General features: G+C 36.6%; 1 protein-coding gene across 2 annotated transcripts in view; it reads right to left on the bottom strand.

The window, feature by feature from the left end:
- Positions 1 to 19,458, bottom strand: part of LOC132142376 (neuropilin-2-like) — an 86,365-nt gene that overhangs the window by 28,545 nt on the left and 38,362 nt on the right. For both annotated transcript variants that reach the window (XM_059552190.1, XM_059552189.1), the window contains exons 4-10: positions 18,170 to 18,400; positions 17,178 to 17,333; positions 16,709 to 16,878; positions 15,184 to 15,339; positions 2,927 to 3,071; positions 2,179 to 2,528; positions 1,634 to 1,778 (exon numbers count right to left, since the gene is read on the bottom strand). In XM_059552190.1, the coding sequence (XP_059408173.1) occupies positions 1,634 to 1,778; positions 2,179 to 2,528; positions 2,927 to 3,071; positions 15,184 to 15,339; positions 16,709 to 16,878; positions 17,178 to 17,333; positions 18,170 to 18,400 (1,353 nt within the window). The remainder of the gene's footprint in view (positions 1 to 1,633; positions 1,779 to 2,178; positions 2,529 to 2,926; positions 3,072 to 15,183; positions 15,340 to 16,708; positions 16,879 to 17,177; positions 17,334 to 18,169; positions 18,401 to 19,458) is intronic.

Here is a 19,458-nt window from a genome sequence, read left to right as displayed (position 1 = left end):
ATGCCGAAAAACTGTCGTGGGACAGGAGGTATATATATACGCTTGTGTGCTAGTTAAGATGATTAGCTAAACGAGATGCACCTGTGCCAAATTGGATGATTATCTGATCGTGCTCCTCCCGAACTTTGTTAATCAAACCCCATTTTGTAATTGTGAGGGTTTCTACATTTGCAGTGTGGATCAAAAAAATTCATGATGAAAGTTTCTAGAACTTTGAGAATTTGGTTTTTCACACCTAAAAGGGGAACATACTGTACATTTGCATATACACACACTCAATCAGATGTACGTATCTCCAGCAGCTCTATGATACATTATACAACAGAGGATAATTGGCACAGAGGGTAGCCATCTGATTATAGCAGTGCTGCATGAGTGTGTTTGTGCAAGTGCGGCTTTCATGTTTATATTATTGTAGATGTGGGAATGTATTTGTCCAGTAAGTCTGGTCAGAGAGAGACAAACAATCCATAATAAATGATTATAATAACAAACATGCAGTTGCTCTAACAGAAAACAAAAATCATTGCAATCTCTTCATTTGTGCCTATTTTTATTTCTTCAAAGAAATTTTAGGAGATATGAGACAAGGATAATAGTTAAATACAGTAAGTGAGAATGTCCCACAAATTCACTACCATTAAAAATGTTGTGGTTAGTAAAAAAAGTACTTTTATTCCGCAAGGATGTTTTATATTGGTTAAACGTGACGGAAAAATACATTTAAGTATTAGAATGATTTCTTAAGAATCATGTGACACTGACGACTGGAGAAATGTCCAAATTCAGAAGAGAATTTGGCATTTCCATCACAGAAATAAATGTATATTTTAGATTTATTCAAGTAGAAAACAAATATTTTAAATTGCAATAAAATTTCTCAATATTACTGTTTATATGATATTAATATTAATGAATAAAAATAAATAAAAATCTTACCGACCCAAAACTTTTGAACAACAGCAGACACACAACTTAGACGTAACACTAAAGCTTCTGCCATACAAAATTCATCCAGCCTCCACCAATATTGAATGGTTGTTTTCTCCCATTCACTTCGCTTTGAGACAATCCCTGTTTCCATGTTTCTATTTTCTCTTCACATCAGTATATCCATTTTCTTTTACTTGTCTCCACCAAAAATAAAAAATAAAACAAACAGACACACACATACATGTTTGTTTTTGTGAAAAGTGGGGACATCCCATAGGCGTAATGTTTTTTATACTGAAGAAACTGTATATTCTATGGCCCTACACCAACCCTACCCCTTACAGGAAACTGCATTTTTACTTTCTCCAAAAATAAAACTAATTCTTTATGATTTATAAGCATTTTGAAAATGGGGACATGGGTTATGTCCTCATAAGTCACCCTCTCCTTGTAATACCTGTGTCATACCCATGTCATTATACAGAGTTGTGTCCTGATATGTCACAAAAACAAGAGCACACACACACTGTACAAGCTGCGATAGCTTTCAGCTGATGGTGCATTTCTGGGCAGCTGCTCAATGCCAGTTGTAGAGACTGAGAATAAATTTCACCCTACAACTGGAACTGCCCAATCATTAACAAGTAATTAATTAGCTTATGATCTCACAATAGTGGTGTATCTGAGGGCCGTGTCCTACCTGGCAGATTGCAACCCAGGATTTCCATTCTCATTCCGATCCCTGCCGGAGACCAGCGCTCTGGATAGATGCGGATAAACTGTGCCGCCAGTTCCTCAAAACGTCTCAGCTCTGGGGTGTCATAGTGTGTATTCCCCTCAAAAAGCTGAGGAAAGAAAAGAGGTTACACACACTTAGTGAATTTAGACATCTGAACAGGTATCACATGTGTGAAAGATTTAGGATAATAGTATTGTAGATGGTAAATAAATCAGAAATGTCAACCACACTGGTGAGGATGCTTAGAGCAGCTCATGGAACAGCTACAAACTACTTACACTACCGTTCAAAACCTTTGGGCTTGCAAGATTTCTTACTGTTTTTGGAAATAAGTCTCTTATGCTCACCAATGATGCATTTATTTGATCAAAATATAGTAAATTCTGTAATATTGTGAAACGTTGTTCCAATTTAAAAAAATGTACACTACCATTCAAAGGTTTGGGGGTATGTTTATTATAAACATTTTGCGTATGTTTATTTTATGCTCTGGACAAATTAACTACCTTGGGCATGCTAGTCTTGCTATCCATTACAAAGTTCCAGTCTTTTCCATTCAGGCTGTGTGCTAGACGATACTTCCGAATGAAAGCCCGGTTCTCTGAGCTGGTTCCTCCTTCCCCACTCCTGGCTCCTTGAGTTATCACTCCACGCACAGTCTTGGGTGTCCCAAGGTCCACCTGAAGCCATTCTTCTCCTGCTATAGGTTGGGCAGGGCCGGGAAACCATCCTGATCTACTGGCCACCAGACGTGCTACTCCAGGGGCCCAGTGAAGGTCCCTCACTGAGGAGGCTGAGATCTGGGAATCAGGGAGGATGCCGGACAGCATTCCCTGGAGCTCTGAACAAGGAGCATCTAAGAAAAAAAGAGAATGAGAGAGATGTACATTCAGTCCATGTCCAAATTGCTCTTTCCACCTTGAGATAAGCTCCATAATCTTATGCTATATGAACCATAAAATCCTGGTGTATCAAATAAAATACACAAAATCATACACCCTTTTTTGGAATTAATACCGTGTCTAAAGGTTAATAATAATAATAATAATAATAAAAATAAATAAAAGTGCATATATCTTACTTTATATGGTTAATTTTAATGTCATTGCCATTAAACGGTGATGTGTCTTGCTGCTTTTATAACAGAATGTGCACAAACACAAATTAGATTTTCTACAACAGAGAGGAACAATTTTAGGTAAAGATGCTTTTTATGATAAGATGAAAACAAACCATGCAGTTACAAACACTCACCTGTAATTTGGCAGCCATAAAGCTCAAAGCGTAGCGCAATGCCGTTATTCCATGTCTGTGGTCGAATACGAACAAAGCGGGCCAGAACAGGCTGAGGAATACGATTCAAAACCACCTCAGATGGGTCAGTGTTGGCATGGAAAATCTGCAAAAGAGAGAAAACACACAGCGCTGATTATAGTTGCTGCAATGCATCAACACACACACATACACACAGAGATGGATGGATGGATAGATAGATACAGTAGATAGATAGATGTATACAATGTATTTGTGATGCTTGCTAATCCATGCATCATCAGTATTACTACTGTTACTTACTCAAACAAACCCCTAACCCCAAGTATTAAACTGTGCAACGTGTTTGTGCTCTAAACATAAATGAAATGTGAAGGTTTGTGTTCTGTAGAGGAAAGATTTTCAGTGATCATTCTTGACAAAATCATAGACATACATTAAAGTAGGGACCCAAGCCAGTTCCAACAACTACAAAACACTAGCAATGTCTTAACAACCAGTAGCTGTAAAGAAACACCTTAACATTTACTTCATAAAATGTAAAAATTAAATTTTCTCTTTGCTTTTATTCCTTTTTTCCCTAGAGACATCCTTTCAAACACGTTATAAATTAAAGGTGGGGACAATATAAACTGGTGCGATTAAACACTTTCATCCACATACCTCAGAACCACTTGAGATCCTACAGTTTCTATGTAAAGTGTGAATAGCGTGACCCTCAAATGCAAGCCCTTCAATAATTCAGTTCATGCATTTAGTTCCTGAATGTTTTTTAACTAACAGGATAAGCAACGTATTCAATATTTTAATAACTCACCCATAAAGATGATTCCTTTGAACTAATCGAATGAGTGAATGATTCAAAAACTCAGGTATAATATTTAGGCACTTAATTCAGTCCTAAATGAATCAGTGTTTTTGAATAAATTGGTTGGATGAATGATTCAGTGACTTCATAAGGCTATCAAAAGACCAGTAACTTGAAAGGGTGACAACATTTTTAAGACCAGCCAAGTCTGTTTTATTCATGGATGCATAACTTACTCACAAAGGCCCCTTGTTTAAACAGTAGTTTGAACTAATTGCATGAATGCATTATTTAAAGATTCACTCATAAGTATAATTACAATCAGTTGAATGAATGAGCAAGTAAATGTGTTCTGGAAAAAGGAATAAATGTGTTCTGATCATGGATTATTCACTGTAATTGATTTAATTACTCATTTATATATACACACTTAAATAAGACACTTATATCCATACCCACATGATTTAAATACACAGGAGATTGGAGCTTATGACTATTAAAACGGTTGAAAACACATGACCTTGCACAGACACACATCCGCGTTCTTCCATCCATGTGAAAGGTTGAGCGCTGGATGTGTCTTAGTCAACCGAAAACATTCCTCATCTGAGATTAAGTGTAACAGAGGCCAAGATGGGCTGTAAGGGCTTTCAGAAGTGAACACACATGTAGACACACACAAGTGTCCTGGATTACTTACAAAGCTGTGATTATGACCGACACCAGTGAGGCTGTGAAACGGGTTGATTAATTAAATCAAGTGGCACTAGAAAAACTAGTGGATAAGACGAAGATAAACAAAGAGTCTATTGAGCTCATTTTCATCACCATTCAATTTTCCCTCATTCCCTTTTTCCTCAAGGCCTAAACCTCATTCATCCCCATTGTTCACCTCATCCAGTGGCCACAAGTCATGTCCCATCGAGAGTTACAGGCTCCGGGTGGAACAATCCATATGGAAGAATCCCTTTTCTGTGCTATACGCTTAAGGTTATAAATACTCTGTCAAGTCTGTGTTAGTGCATATATATACATGTGTGTGCATTCCCAGTAGGGGAACTCGGCACACACACAAAGAACCACACTCATAATGCTTCAATGATGCAGTAACGGAATGGTTGAGATGTGGGGGAAGGTTTTAATGAATCCCTTTTTTTAAATGTTGATCTCGAGTGTGTTGTGGCTGGTGAAGCCAGATAGACAGACAGCTGACTAGATGGATGACCCCTTTCCAGACGCTGCATTAGAATGCAGTAAGCTGTCCAATTCTGTGTAAAAAATATTGTGGCAGCTCTGCAGAGTTCACGGATAATGATGGAAGAGAAGACAGAGGTTAAACGAACGAGACAGGGAGGAGGAGCGCAGGGTCTGAGAGATGATAACAGACCAATCAACAAGACTGAAAAATCAAGGGGGGAAAATATCAGAAATACAAGAGGAACTGGAAAAAAAGAGAAACAAACCCAATAGTCAGAGTAAACAGTATATTTAATTTGACAGCAATGAGTCCAAGGCTAAGCAGAATGTAAGTAGAGTCCATTCAGTGGGACTCATCCATTTCTGTGAAATTATGACAGGATTATGTAGGTAATGATTTACTTTGAAACAATTCCCACTCAGAACTTGTTAATTCATTTCAGAAATAATTACAAAGAAACATGAAATGGTTGGTAGAAAAACTAAAAGACTAACTTAAAAATCACAGTGAATTCTTGTGTAGATGTGAGATAATTTCAATTTGCATAAACACATTTGAGCAAATCATTAGTGAAACAAATTTCAGAGTAAATTATTTGTAAAAACAATTGTTAATACCATGCAACATTTATTTGTAAATCATTCATAAGTTTACGTCAAAAAATATTTAAATTATTTGTAACATCTGTGTATCTATGTGACAAATTTTACTGTAAATTGCTTGCAAACTCATATTTGTATAAATGTACACAATTTTACATGAAAATGTATACACACACATATATAATATTTGTACATTATTTCTGTAATTTTTGTGTATATCATTTGTAACAATTTTTACACAAAAATATAGCACATTTACACAAACTGTTGGCAAAACCATTGCTACGTAATTATTCTGCAATTAATTTCTGTATAAATTATGCATAAAACCATTCTAACATTAATTAAATATGTAAAAAAAATTCAGTACAACCATTTATGCAAATTACTGGTAAATTTCTGTATAAAATGTAAATTTTCATGAATGAAAAATAACTTAATTTTATGTACCTGGTTATCTTTCACTCTTGTTGAAACACTGAAATATTGTATCGGCACAATTTTCCTTGCCAAAAAAAAAAAAAAAACCCTGAGCAGTCAGATTAAGATTTCAAACCACATATGAATGTATCTTGAAATGGATTCGTAAAAATTAAGCCATTCAATGTCATAAACAAGACAAAAATCTGCCTGACAACAAGAGAGTTGGCGGCGGGGCAACTTATGGTGGGATGGCCCCACCCATCCTGCTGAAGTAGAACACTAGCCAGGGTAACTAAATAATTAAACCTGCCATGTTGTGTGTCTATGAGTGATAGATCATGAAATTATAAAGACCCTTTCAGCTGTCCCTCCAATCCTAGGAATTGAACCTTGCGTGTGTCCGGCTTCACCCCTGGGTCGGTCAGAACACACATCCTATGCAAACTGCTAGGGACAAAGGTCTCGAGGTATTGATGAAAAATCGCGTAAGAGCATGTCCAAATAAGAGAAATTAAGTTGAGAAGAGAGCAAATGTTTCTTTCACTATAAAATTCCCAACTTCTGATGTCTGGTGCTTAAAACAGGGCTCTCTAAGCACCTTCTATTGAAGGCTATGGAACTAGTTATCTGAAGAGGACATAAAACTACCGTTTATTAACATTAATGTAGGCCTATATTAATTCAAATATTCCTTTATATATATATATATATATATATACATACACACACACAACTATATATATATATATATATATATAGTCATTGTCATTTTTATGTCATTTTTTATTTAGCTGATGCTTTTATCCAAAGCGACTTACAATTGCTATATATGTCAGAGGTCACACGCCTCTAGAGCAACTAGGGGTAAAGTGTCTTGCTCAGGGACACAGGGTCTCTCACACCAAAGGCATGTGTCTTATCCACTGTGCCAACACCACCCCTATATATATATATATACTGTATGTATATGTATGTGTGTGTCTGTGTGTGTGTGTGTGTGGGTGTGTGTGTCAAATGTGTAATAATAAAAAACTAAAAATAATTGTATATATATTTTTTTATACTCAACCGGCTTTCTTAAATAGATAAACCAGCTATACCAGAAACACCCAGCTGCACCACCACTAACCTGGAAGAACCAAAATGGAAATTCATGCTAATATGTTCATTAAATTTCATGCAAATGTAAATTCATGCTTTTCAGCTGTCTTTCCTCAAATCAAATATTTCTTTCTTCTCTTTGTTCACTTGTTTTCCCTCACTCATCTCTAGATGAAGATGTTGACAGTTGAAGCTGGTTCCAGTTGGTGGCTCACCAGCCTTAAGCAACATCTTGAAGAGAAGGAAAGCAGACAATGTGTGTGTGTGTGAGAGAATGAATGAACACTGAAGTGTTCACTACTTAACAATACCTGCTCCCCCTCTAGAGAGCTTTCTCTTAGTGGGGGGAAGAAATGACAAAACACCCCCCTTAATCCAAATTTCTTCTCGTCTTTCTCATTTTCCATCTACCTGCAACTTTGCGTCTCTTTGTTCATCCTTTTTAACTCTCCCAGGTATCACTTTTCGGTCACAGGCAGCAAACGCAAAGGCTAAATGGCTTTATATGCTATATTCATCATGTATCAAGTGAGTGTGTAACAGATTTATTACTTGCTGTCAACGAGGGATTCATATGAATTTTAATATTAACAGGATATGTTGCAATTTTTCACACTTATTGGACCTTTTTGTCATTAAGTGAGGATATATATGTGTGTGCAATAATGCTGAGTAGTATTAAATATTCATGATATATATGTGATGAGTTTACTGTATATGTAAAATTAAGCAACACATTGTATACTGTGATATTTTTAAGCACTTTTATACTCAAAATAATCGTTCAGTGTCCTGTGACTGGCAAGCATAAATAATGTAAGATGTTCAAATATAAAATTTCAGAAATCAATAACAATATATATATATATATATATATATATATATATATATATATATATATATATATATATATATATATATATATATGAAAAAGTTGACAGCTCATCCATGTGTGTCCATATGTCACTCCACGGAAGTAACTATATGAGTAGTTCTTATGCTTTAGCCCATTTAAATAATAAAGGCTTTTCAAATTTGCATCCTACTGAGTGCCTGGACCTGGACTTTTTTCCAAATTCTTTTTCATTAACAGTTTACCCTTCCATGAGCACCAGAGGATACAAGGGATACCAGCAGCGCTCCAGTTCCCTTTTGTCTAACTACATGAGTACTTCAGATTTGACAAGGGTAATTAATCATTGTTTAATTAATTAAGTGATTATGCTATGAACAGATGGCTGAAAGGAACTGAAAAAAGTAAAATTACCAACAATTTTCTTATAATTGGAAAAGAATTTGAAATATTGATCAATAGAAATATTGAATATGTCTGATATCTGATATATTCACAATGATTTTGTAATGAAATTACTATCGATTCAGATATCGATTTACAGATATTATTTGTATATATATATATATATATATATATATATATATATATATATATATATATATATATATATTAGGGGTGTAACGGTACGTGTATTCGTACCGGACCGTTTCGGTACAGGGCTTTCGGTACGCTGCACGTGTGTACCGAATGACCGAATGCAATATTTTGTATGCGGAACACAGGTACATTTTCGTGTTTCCAAACGAACATATTAAGTGGCGGAAGTCTCCGCGTTCAGCGCAAATCCCGCCCTGCAGCTGATGGCCGGTGACACACTGGCTGCGTGGCGTGAGAGTGGCGTTTCTGCTGCGTGACGGCTGCTTTGCGTTTTCTGTGGCCCTGTCCCAAATCGCGCACTTCATGTGGACTTTCGGTCTCGTGGACTTGAAATGCGCGTGCTCGCCGAGTCTACGAGTCCGTAGGCCGTCTCATTCAGCATTTTAACGCTCCGAAGTGTGCTCAGCAGCGCCCCCTTTGTACCCTTGAAGCGGTCTTCCGCGAAGCCCGCATAGAAGCAGGCTCCACGCACTTCAACTACCCAGGAATCCTTGCGAAAGACCAATCAGACAACAGATGGGAGGATATTTCGCTCACGGACTGTAAACATGGCTGAGAAGAGAATATTTAAGTGTAAAAGTATCAATGTTTTTTATGACATAGGCGTACATTTTACCAGTTGTTACTTACAGTTATACAAACATTATCGACCAGTTGATATCTCAAACATAATAATAGCGCGTTAAATAATACGATCGCATTATGATTCATTACATAAATAGAACTAAATTTTACATAAATTGACCTCATCCGACCGGGACGATTCGTCACGCCGCACGCGCATTTTTTAATTGCCAACACCAATATTTTCAACACCACGGAGCTTACCAAGCTGGTAAGTGGTGTTTCATTCTCAGCAAAGTGATTTTGATATTTATTTACTTATTATTATTTTACAAGAACGACGTGATGTGAGAACATGCAGATATGTTGTTTATATTGCGGTGTGTAGCCTGTAGTGTAGAAGTAACGTTAGCGTGCTGTTTGAGGGAGAATCGTTTCACAGGCATCGAGGGCAGAGGCGTCATGCCCATTCAAAGATTTCTGAGCCAAGTGGATTTTAAATGCAGCTTCCAAATTCAATGCTAAATTCAAATCTGTGTTTGCTGGCTGGCGCTGAGCCAGAGACAGACGCGTTCATATATCGCTTCATGATAACCAATCAGAAACGATTCTGTTGCGCTTATGAATGCAATGGCCAATCGGAGACGTGCAGAAGAGTCATCACTGAAACGCGGTGTTTTGTTCACTTGCTCGCTGACTGATTTAGCGAATTCTCTCATCAGAAACAACAAAAAGTGCAGATGTGCATAATGTAATGTAAAGTGCTTCAGTGATTTTATTGGGAGTTTTTGAGAGTGCCTGAACTCTGGCTAGACTGAATGAAAATGTTCTTTGATAATGTAAATGTTCTTTACTCTCTGTAAAATGAAAGTGTTAAAATAAGTAACTTACAATATTGTTATTGAAATTTACATTAAATGCAAATTCAGTTGTATTGAAAATATTTTATGGCATGATATGGCACTTAAGTAAAAAGTCGGGGTATTATGTGTAGTTAATAGATTACACTACTTTTCCATATATTGATCAAATAATAATCTATAAAGGTGCAAAACGCGTTTACTTACACGTTTGAGAATCAAGATATTTCCTGATATAATAAGCATGTTTGGAATTGTTTTGAATAAAAAGGAAAATAAATGAAACATAAGCCTATATCAGTTATACAGTGCTTTCGTAGCATGACTTATACACCCCCCCCCAATGTGCCCCCTCAAAAATCATGAATGCATGACGCCCCTGATCGAGGGGTCTGGTCTTTTTATGTTATTTGACTAAACTATTATTATATTACAGTATTTATTTATTTTTTAACATGTAGAGTGCCTTAAAAATAATTATCACAACACTGGTAAGGCTTATTCAGATTTTCTCATTCTCTGAATTATCATTATGAAAATAAAAACAATTCAGAAATTAACTAAAATATAATTATATTTTAAATGTGACACAAATATTTTTTTTTTCTACAATAGCAACAGTGTTTACGACGGCAAGACCACTTTAGCCTGTAAACTCAATATTTCTCTGGAAATAAATTGACAAATATCAATGTCAATATAAAATGAATAATATACCTGACCTGACATCAAATTGCAGTGTCAAGGAGATTAATAACACATGTAGCCTGTCATTTGTTACATTTCAAAGGTGTTCAATTTTAGACAACTACAACAGTAATAATAATATTAATCACTATATTCCAGTGTATCAGTATTTTAATGTTTTGTATCAATATTTAAGGTGGACTTATTGATTAGGTGCAAGAGTAGTAGTAATGGTTAAAATAATAGATTAATGCTGAAATAGTAAATTGAGCCTTGTTCCTAGATGGACAGATAGTGGAAAGTAATAGATCAGATGAGGAGATGGAGATAGAGGAAGAAAAAGAGGGACATGTAGAGGCACATGTGACAGAAAGTGAGCAGGGAACAGCAAGCCAGGAGACAGAGGCTGGTGAGAAAGAGGAACATGTATAGGCACGAGCGTTTTCTATAGTTTTTACTATATTCTGTAGAACAGAGAAGAAAAAGCCATCAGGTTGGGACAATTTAAGACATTTCAGTTTCTAATTCAGAGTTATTATTAGGTGGAAATAATAATTATTATTTTTTTTACTTTTAAACTTAAAATTGTCTCTTCTAATCTGTTTCTTTTTCAAAACTGCATCACAGCATTTGCTGCCGTATCAATACATAATCATCCATATCGATACACGAATCGACAAGGAATGCATCACAATATATTGCTGTATTGCTATTTTGAACCGAGCTATTTAAAGCCTTGTTCCATGTGCCCCTTTTATACTTTGAGCACCTGCCCCTCAAAGGTCTCTGCACGGCCCTGCTTGGCGTAGCATAGAGTTAAAATGCATAAGCATCTTTTTGAGGCTCTGATTAAACTGTGGCCAACGTAGTTATAGTTGAATTAGTTGTCACGAAATGTGAAAGATTTTAATCTTAACTTTTAATCGACGGACAACATCAAAACAAATAGAGATTAGCATGTCATTGGACAGGCAGGGTCAATGAAGCAAATGCAGTTGTTTGATGCTTTAATTACTACCCACGCTAATACTAGCCAAACAAAAGCATTTCTGATGGGTTTGCTTAGTTGTGTCCTCATCATAATTAGACTTTGCCTAAATATTCTTCAAAAAACTAAAGATCTATATCCTTCTTAGATGTTTCTTTGATGGAGTTACTGAAGCTTGTACGAAGCTTCATGACAGAACTTGGAAAATTCCTGCCTTTCTCAAAACAAAATTCATATTAGTCTTGAAAGTATCAGTCTTAAATTATCTAGAAAAGAAAAAAGGATTTAAAAAGCAGTCTTTTCTGGTCTTCGAATGGGTCAAAACCCTGAATTCCAGTAATGTACAAACACGTATCAGCATATCCCACGCTGGTCCAGGTGTGACCGGTCACGCAGGTGTGTTTACAGCAAGTAGCTCACAGGCATTAGTAACGGCCAGAGAGATAAGGGTACAAAAAGGGCCTCATTGTTCTCCACCTCCAGATAACCATCTCTCAACCTGTTCCCATGTCACTTTCTCTGTTCAGACCAGCAAAATTCACCTAGAACTTGAGTTCCTTCTTCCTCCAGATGCTCAACTCAACATATTTGTGCTAAAATGGATTACTTATTTATAGCACATTTAAATATAGAAAGCAATCCAAATTGCTGAACAATGTAAAATAAAATTGAAAGAGAAAAGGAAACACAAAAAAGAAGCAAACAATACAGACAATAAAACAACAATGAAGTGAAATTAAAATGTTAAGGAGAAAAGACAGTTTTTCAACCTCGAAAAAAAATAGCAATGGAAGGTGCAAGGCGGAGGCAATTGGTTCCACAGATGGGGGGCAGTGACTGAAAAGGCACTGTCACCCTTAGTTTTCAAACGGGAACGAGGGACAGATAAAAGAGCCCTGTAAGCAGATCTTAAAAGTCCGGTAGATGGCAAAGGGATAATAAGATCTTTAATATAAGATGCAGCTTGACTGAAAAGAGCTTTAAAAACAGACAACAGAATCTTAAACGTAACTCTAAAATGGACCGGAAGCCATTGAAGTGAAGCTAAAATTGGAGTGACATGGTCATATTTCTTTGCCCAAGTCAGAAACCTTGCAGCTGCATTTTGTATCAACTGGAGGTGAGAAAGCAATGACTGAGGAAGACCTGAGTACAGTGAATTACAGTAATCTAAACGTGAGGTAATAAAAGCATGAATAACCTTCTCCAAATCCTGAAAAGACAAAAACTGTTCCCAACGACAGAATTAATTTGTTTGGACCAACATAATTCTGAATCTATGATAACGCCCAGGTTTCTAACCTGTAGTGAAATGGAGGGGAAATGATTGGGGACCAAAAACAACAATTTCTGTTTTGTTCTCATTGAGTTGGAGAAAGTTATTTGATAACCATTTTTTGATATCTGAGATACAATACAGCAATGGTTGAATGGAATCACCAGCTTTTAGGGGGAGCTTCCTGATAATATCCCCCAGAGGGCGCACTGTAAAATGTTTGCATGTTAAAAAATAAATATGACCTAATGTTGTGTCAAATCACGTTTACACATTGGCTGCGAAACTTTCGTCTGTCATAAAAAAATCTGGTGTTTTGACAATCCAGAGCCACCATACAAGAAAACCAGAATGGTGAACCAGAAATGCAGAATGGCGTGTGACAAGTTGATCCACTCACAGCACAAAGCACTGTATGACAAACAAAGTGCGGAATACAAAGAGATGGAATATAAAGACAGATTGTAGCAGATGATTGATTGTATTCACAGATTGGGGCAGATGATTGTGGAACATCTTGGAAAACAGTTGTTGGAAACTTAATTTTTTATTTTTTTTTATGTGGCTCCAGTATCACTAGCAAAGCATCAAACTGAGCCAATGACTTCCCGAAGTAAACATTGAATCGGTCACGAACTCTCCTTCCTCTCTACGCAATCTCAAGATTTGATGGAAAGAATTTTTCCTTTTTTTTTTTTTTTTTTTAAAAAGAGAGAGGGCAACAAAATCATCCTCACTGCAACAGGTTAATTAAAATGTATCGGACTCATTGTGCAAGGTATCTGTGTGTGATGAATATTTAGGATGACGAATAAGAAAAAAAGCATATGAAAATTTCTGACTCAGTGTCTAAAGACCTTAAGACTAATGTTAAGCTGTTCTTAAAAAAATGATGAAATGCAATCCAAAGCAATAAAAAAAAAAAAAATAGATAAATTTATAAATAAAAAGAGTATTCAAGAACAAATCTTGAGTATTCTTCCAGACTTCTCATAATTTATCCAAATAGATTAGGATATGCTAATATATATAATTTATCCTAATATATTATATTTTATGTATGTATTTATTAATGAATGAATGAATGAATGAATGAATCATTAAAGAGTAACTAAACCCTAAACCAACTTTTTTTAGTTACTGATCTATAAGAATGGGGCTTTATTAGTGCTGTTCATTGATTCGAGTAACTTTTTTGACATTTGAGTATAAAGTGTTTTAATTCTACAATATATGGTGTAAAAACGTGTGAGTGTTGCCCTCTTCAGGTTGAACGGTGGCTACTACAGTTGATTTTTCCTATTGGATGTTGCGGTGGCAAGTGACGTAAGCGGTGGCAGGTGACGTAAGCAGTTTCCAGCTCACCACGCCCCTTGGTATGAGCTACCATGCCCTTGGCAGTATAAAACCATCAAAATCATTGTAGTGAGTCAGGAGCTGGAATTGCGAGTATTGGTAACGACCAGAATAGACTATTATAGCATCTTTCAGCATAGCAATTATATAGTTATTTAGATCTTCAAGTTAGCGTAGATTTATCTGTATTTAGTACAGTGGTCAGGATGGTACGGAGGTGTGTTGCTGGTTGCACAACACTGCTGGACTGCATAGTTTACAGGCAGACTTTAAAATTAAGCGCCAGTGGTTGCATGCACTTGGCCTGGAAGACCGCAAGTTCCCGCCTAGAGCTCGAGTGTGCAAACTGCATTTTACACGGGATTGCTTCTCCAACGCAATGGAGGTGGAAATGGGCTTCTCCACACAGCTCGCGCTGAAAAGCGATGCGGTGAGGGAGTTAAGACCGCAGTTTGAGCCAGCGGCTCGAATTGATATGAACAGACACCTCGACACCCTCCACTTCAGGTGAAAGTGGGGGAGAAAAGTCCTCTACTTCAAATGATCGCTCTGTTGCAAAGCTACTTGCGTCATTACAGTCACTCTCCATTTTAGCGTCTCTGACAGCAGCTGTCAATCAATCCGTCACTGCGGGTCTCAGAATCACGCCGCACTCGCTCAGCCCCGCCCTAGGTTTGTCCCCTCTATCTCCGCTGTGATCTGCCCACTTTTCAGCATTTTTCAAATATTGTCAGTGGGTGGAGTCAGGCTCTGAGCAGGGGTTTAGTTACACTTTAATGATGAATGAAGATTTTTGTGAATCCAGTCTCTTGTTACTATAAATTAATTATTTTATTGTAGTTATAGTGTTATAGTATAGTTGTAGTGGTCTTTTTGACAATTGTAATAACATAGTGAACACAAACACATTACATGGTTCTTGCCTTATGGTTTTTGCCGTGCCGATAGATCATCCAGTCTTCTCCATTAGTGCTAACTTCCAGTTTGAAGGTTGTAACATAGTAGGACTTCTGGGTCTCCTTGGAAATGGCTCCTTGGGTAGCAATCCCAGTCAGAACCTTGAGGAAATGAAGATCCACCTGGAAAAAGAGAGTGATTGATTGAAAAGTGTTAACAGGAAGCTATAACAATGTTGACTGACCTGACCAAATTTCTTCTGACAGCGATCAATGAGCATTTCTCATATGAGCAAAGAACAGTTCCTTCGCAGTTTATAAATCTATTTTGGACAGGTGTATAGAAAACAAGTTTACTCTCCTAGTATATGTGATACTATCTATGACTGAAAAAACAAGGGTACTATTTTAAAATGAAAACTTCCTGACCTCTACACATGCTCATCTGTCAAATATAAGAAGGAAAGGCACCCAGACCCTCATGCTATCTGGATTCCATGCGTTTGGTTGCAGGTGAGGGGTGTGGGGAGGGATTCTACGTTCTCAGGAATCAATAGCACTGGAGAAGGTTGCTAACTACGGATTTTTCTAGACAGTCCTCATCCATCATAGAGCAGTTAGCATCACAGCAACCTTCCGTGCATCAACGGTCTGCACCAACACAACAAAAGCAGCACTCAAGCTAAGGGGCGTATGCTGACAGGCAAGATGGAGTGCTCTATTGAGGGTGTAGAAAGTTCTGGAAATGTAGTGGTGTGTAGAAATATACCAAATGCATATGTGTGAGAGAGATTCAAAATCCCAGTGCATTAAAGGGAACAAATCAAGGACAGGGTAAATAGCATATTTAATGTGAAGCATATGAAAATGAGATTGTGAAATCGCTATAGAGTAAGGTTACATCTTAAAGTCAACAGAAAACATATTTGCAAACCATTTTTCATTTATAATATGACATATTTACAGGTGAAATTATGCTAACATTTTTAAGAAACTAATACTTTTATTCAGCAAGGATGCATTAAATTGAAAAGTGACAGTAATTTTGATACAAAATATTTATAATTCAAATAAATGCTGTTCTTTTGAACTTTCTATTTATCAAAGAAAGCCTTGATGAACAAAAGACTTTCAAAAACAATTATTATGTTTGTTTTTTTGTTTGTTTGTTTGTATTTTACATTTTGAGTTCATGCTGACTTTTAGGTCCTACATAATGTCTTTTATTTGGAAAGGGAAAGGCATATGTGTAATATTTCGTCAGCTGAATGACACTCTGGTATACAATGGTACAACCAATGGTACAACATATTGGGCCTCATTCTTAAAACACAAACAGAAAAAACAAATACTGTACACAGTAAATCATTTGAAAACCAATTCAAGTCAGTCTAACACTTTATATAAAAATGGTTTCTGAACAATTCATACAGACGTTGTTGCTAATATTTTGTGAATAATACCAATCCCATCACTACACATCCTTTTTTTATAGTGAAATGTTGCATGTATGTCAAATGTACCAATAAGTTCTATTGTGTGATTAGCTCACCTGTATGTATTCCTTGTTGCTGTCCTCGCTGGGCGTCCAGGCATTGTCCTCGTTGTTCAGACGAGCCTGACGGGGCTGCCAGCGACCATCATAAAATGAGGTGGAGGCCGAAATCTGATCATCAGATATCTTCCCAGACTCCATTCCAAATGCATTGCTACAGTGAAATGCTGAATGAGAGAAAAAAAATATATTAATTCAAACTGAAAACCTTTTAATTTTCTATTATTTAAATATATTTATTTGATATCTTTTTCAAATTATTTAATTTACATTTTTAAATAAAAAAAGTATTTATATTTATATATTTAACTTACAAACAAACTCACAATGTTTATCGAATGTAGTTAAAGTTGGGCTCAAACAAACAAAACAGTGATTTGTATTACAGTGTTTACTCTTAGTTGCTGGGTTAGACAACGGACATGATCAGAAAATGATATACTTTACCTAAAAAAATTATACTTACTGTCACTAATTTCCTTGTGAGTCATGTTAAAGCGGGCAGAGAAACCATCTTTGGCCACAGCCATGTCAGTGTGGAAGGAAAGCGACAGAAGACCTGTGGAAGACTGGATCTCTGGAGGGATCTTCGTCCCACAGTATCGTCCGATCAGGGGTCCCACTAAACACAAGAGAGAAGGAAAAAACTGATTTGAGATCATAGAGAGAGAATAGAAGCATATCTTAGAGTGAAGTGGATCTGTTGAGGCATCGCGTGCCTTAAATTCCCTCAGCTCCATGGATTATGAGCTTTCCTCATAGTATTCCTCTGATTTCTCTCCTACTTATCCCTGATTTACTGTCCCTCTCCCTTGCTCCTGTGATCCCTGGATGTCAGCAAGACAAGAGCTGAGTTTGATCCCAGACTGATAGTGTGTGAGATGGGAAGTCATGAAATGTGGGTTACTGTGTGAGTAGTTGAGCTGTTCACAATACTATGAACGCTATCTTCTACACACTATTTGTGCGATTTGATAAAAGATATGAGAGGAAAAGAAAAAACATTCAAAAGTCTTAGGTCTCGCTAAGATCTAAAAATGTTTTTGAAAGAAGTCTCTCACCGAGAATGCATTTCATATATTGAAAAATACAGTAAAATCTGTAAAATAAATTGTGAAATATTATTATTAAAAAGTAATTTATTCCTGTGATGCAAAGCTGAATTTTCTGCATCATCACTCTAGTTTTCAATGTCACATGATCCTTCAGAAATCATTCTAGTATGCAGATTTACTGCTAAAGAAGCACTCCTTTTTATCAATGTTGAAAACAGCTGTGCTGCTTCATATGTTGGAAACCATTGACACATTTTTTAGGATACATTTATAATTCTGTTTCAGAAATCTTTTGTTATTATAAATGTATTTTTCTGTCACTTTTAATAATGTGTTAATTCTGAAAGACATATATATATATATAGGTCCATACAGTATATATGGATAAAATACCAACACTGACCTTGTGGAAGGCCATCCCAAACGTCTAGCCAGTCATACTTGCATTCTCCTTCCCCCAACAGCAAAGGGTCATTTTCCAGGTCAAAGGTCTGGAAGGTGAGTGTGACCTCCGTCTGAGGAGGAGGGATGATGATGAAGGAGCACTCCAAATTATGAGGGTACTTGTCAGGGAAACCAGGAGACTCGATCACTCCGGTTGGAGCACTGAAATTACGGAAACAGTGCTCAGCTCCTGCAGAGCAAACAGAAACACAAAAGAGAAATGTGGATTAAGATAACATGACAGACTGCAATTAATTATTGCCGCTTACATCATAGCGCCAAGATTTGGATGGGAAGACAGACCCATTTTCTTTCATATTTCATTATATAATTTCATTATTTATAAAAAAAGGAAAACAAAAATCATATACGGGAAACTAGTGATTATATTTTTCAATATATGTATGGAACACATATTGCTGATACATATGAACATATGATGAGGCAACATGGTGGGTGGAAAATGATATTCGACATGTATAACTTTATGGATCGAGTGCTCAGTTCACGAAATATATCTGTCTCATATCATTCAAAGTAGCAATTCCTAAGTATTGTTCTATAAATTGTAATGTATTAACACTATTCTGTAATGTATTACACACTATATACTATTCTGCATATTTTCAAAAGACATTAAACAGTTTAATATATAAGCAAATATGTTTTCTTTTTGTAAGGGGCCTTCAGCTTAGAATTAGTGAATAAATTCAGTTTGATAAATGAACAGATTTTTTGTAAACGTGTGTTTTTGTCAAAGAGACACATTTCTCTTAAGTAAGCAATTCCTCATCCACTCGTAAACCTTCCGGGGTGTTCTGGTGAACGTGGATTCTCTTGTTCAGCGGTGTGATATGGTGCTGTATTCTGTGCATGTTTTTACCAGACACACTCGAGCGAGAGAATGACAATGTCATAAAATGAAAGCGTGTTTACTTATTCCTGGCCACAGAGAGCTCTCACACGCCCCTTTCCCCCTCTAATTCACATTTCAAACTGCTGTTCACCTTCTCCACGGCCCTGTTCACGATGCCAACATGCTTGGCACACCGTCTGAATGCAGAGCGGAAGAAATGCAATGAAAACGGCGGAGGGGAGCGAAAGAGACAGAGAGATTACACAAAACAAACAAGACTAAGTGGATGGCAAAAGATGGACGCAGTTTGTAAAGTATACAGATTATGCACAGTAGGGCTGAAACGATTCCTCGAGTAACTCGATTACAAAAAATGATCGAGGCAAATTCCT

Source organism: Carassius carassius, chromosome 6 (assembly GCF_963082965.1).
Source record: "Carassius carassius chromosome 6, fCarCar2.1, whole genome shotgun sequence".
Classification (NCBI taxonomy): domain Eukaryota; kingdom Metazoa; phylum Chordata; class Actinopteri; order Cypriniformes; family Cyprinidae; genus Carassius; species Carassius carassius.
Note: the sequence above shows the minus strand (reverse complement) of the source record. Positions and strands in the feature narration are given on the sequence as shown.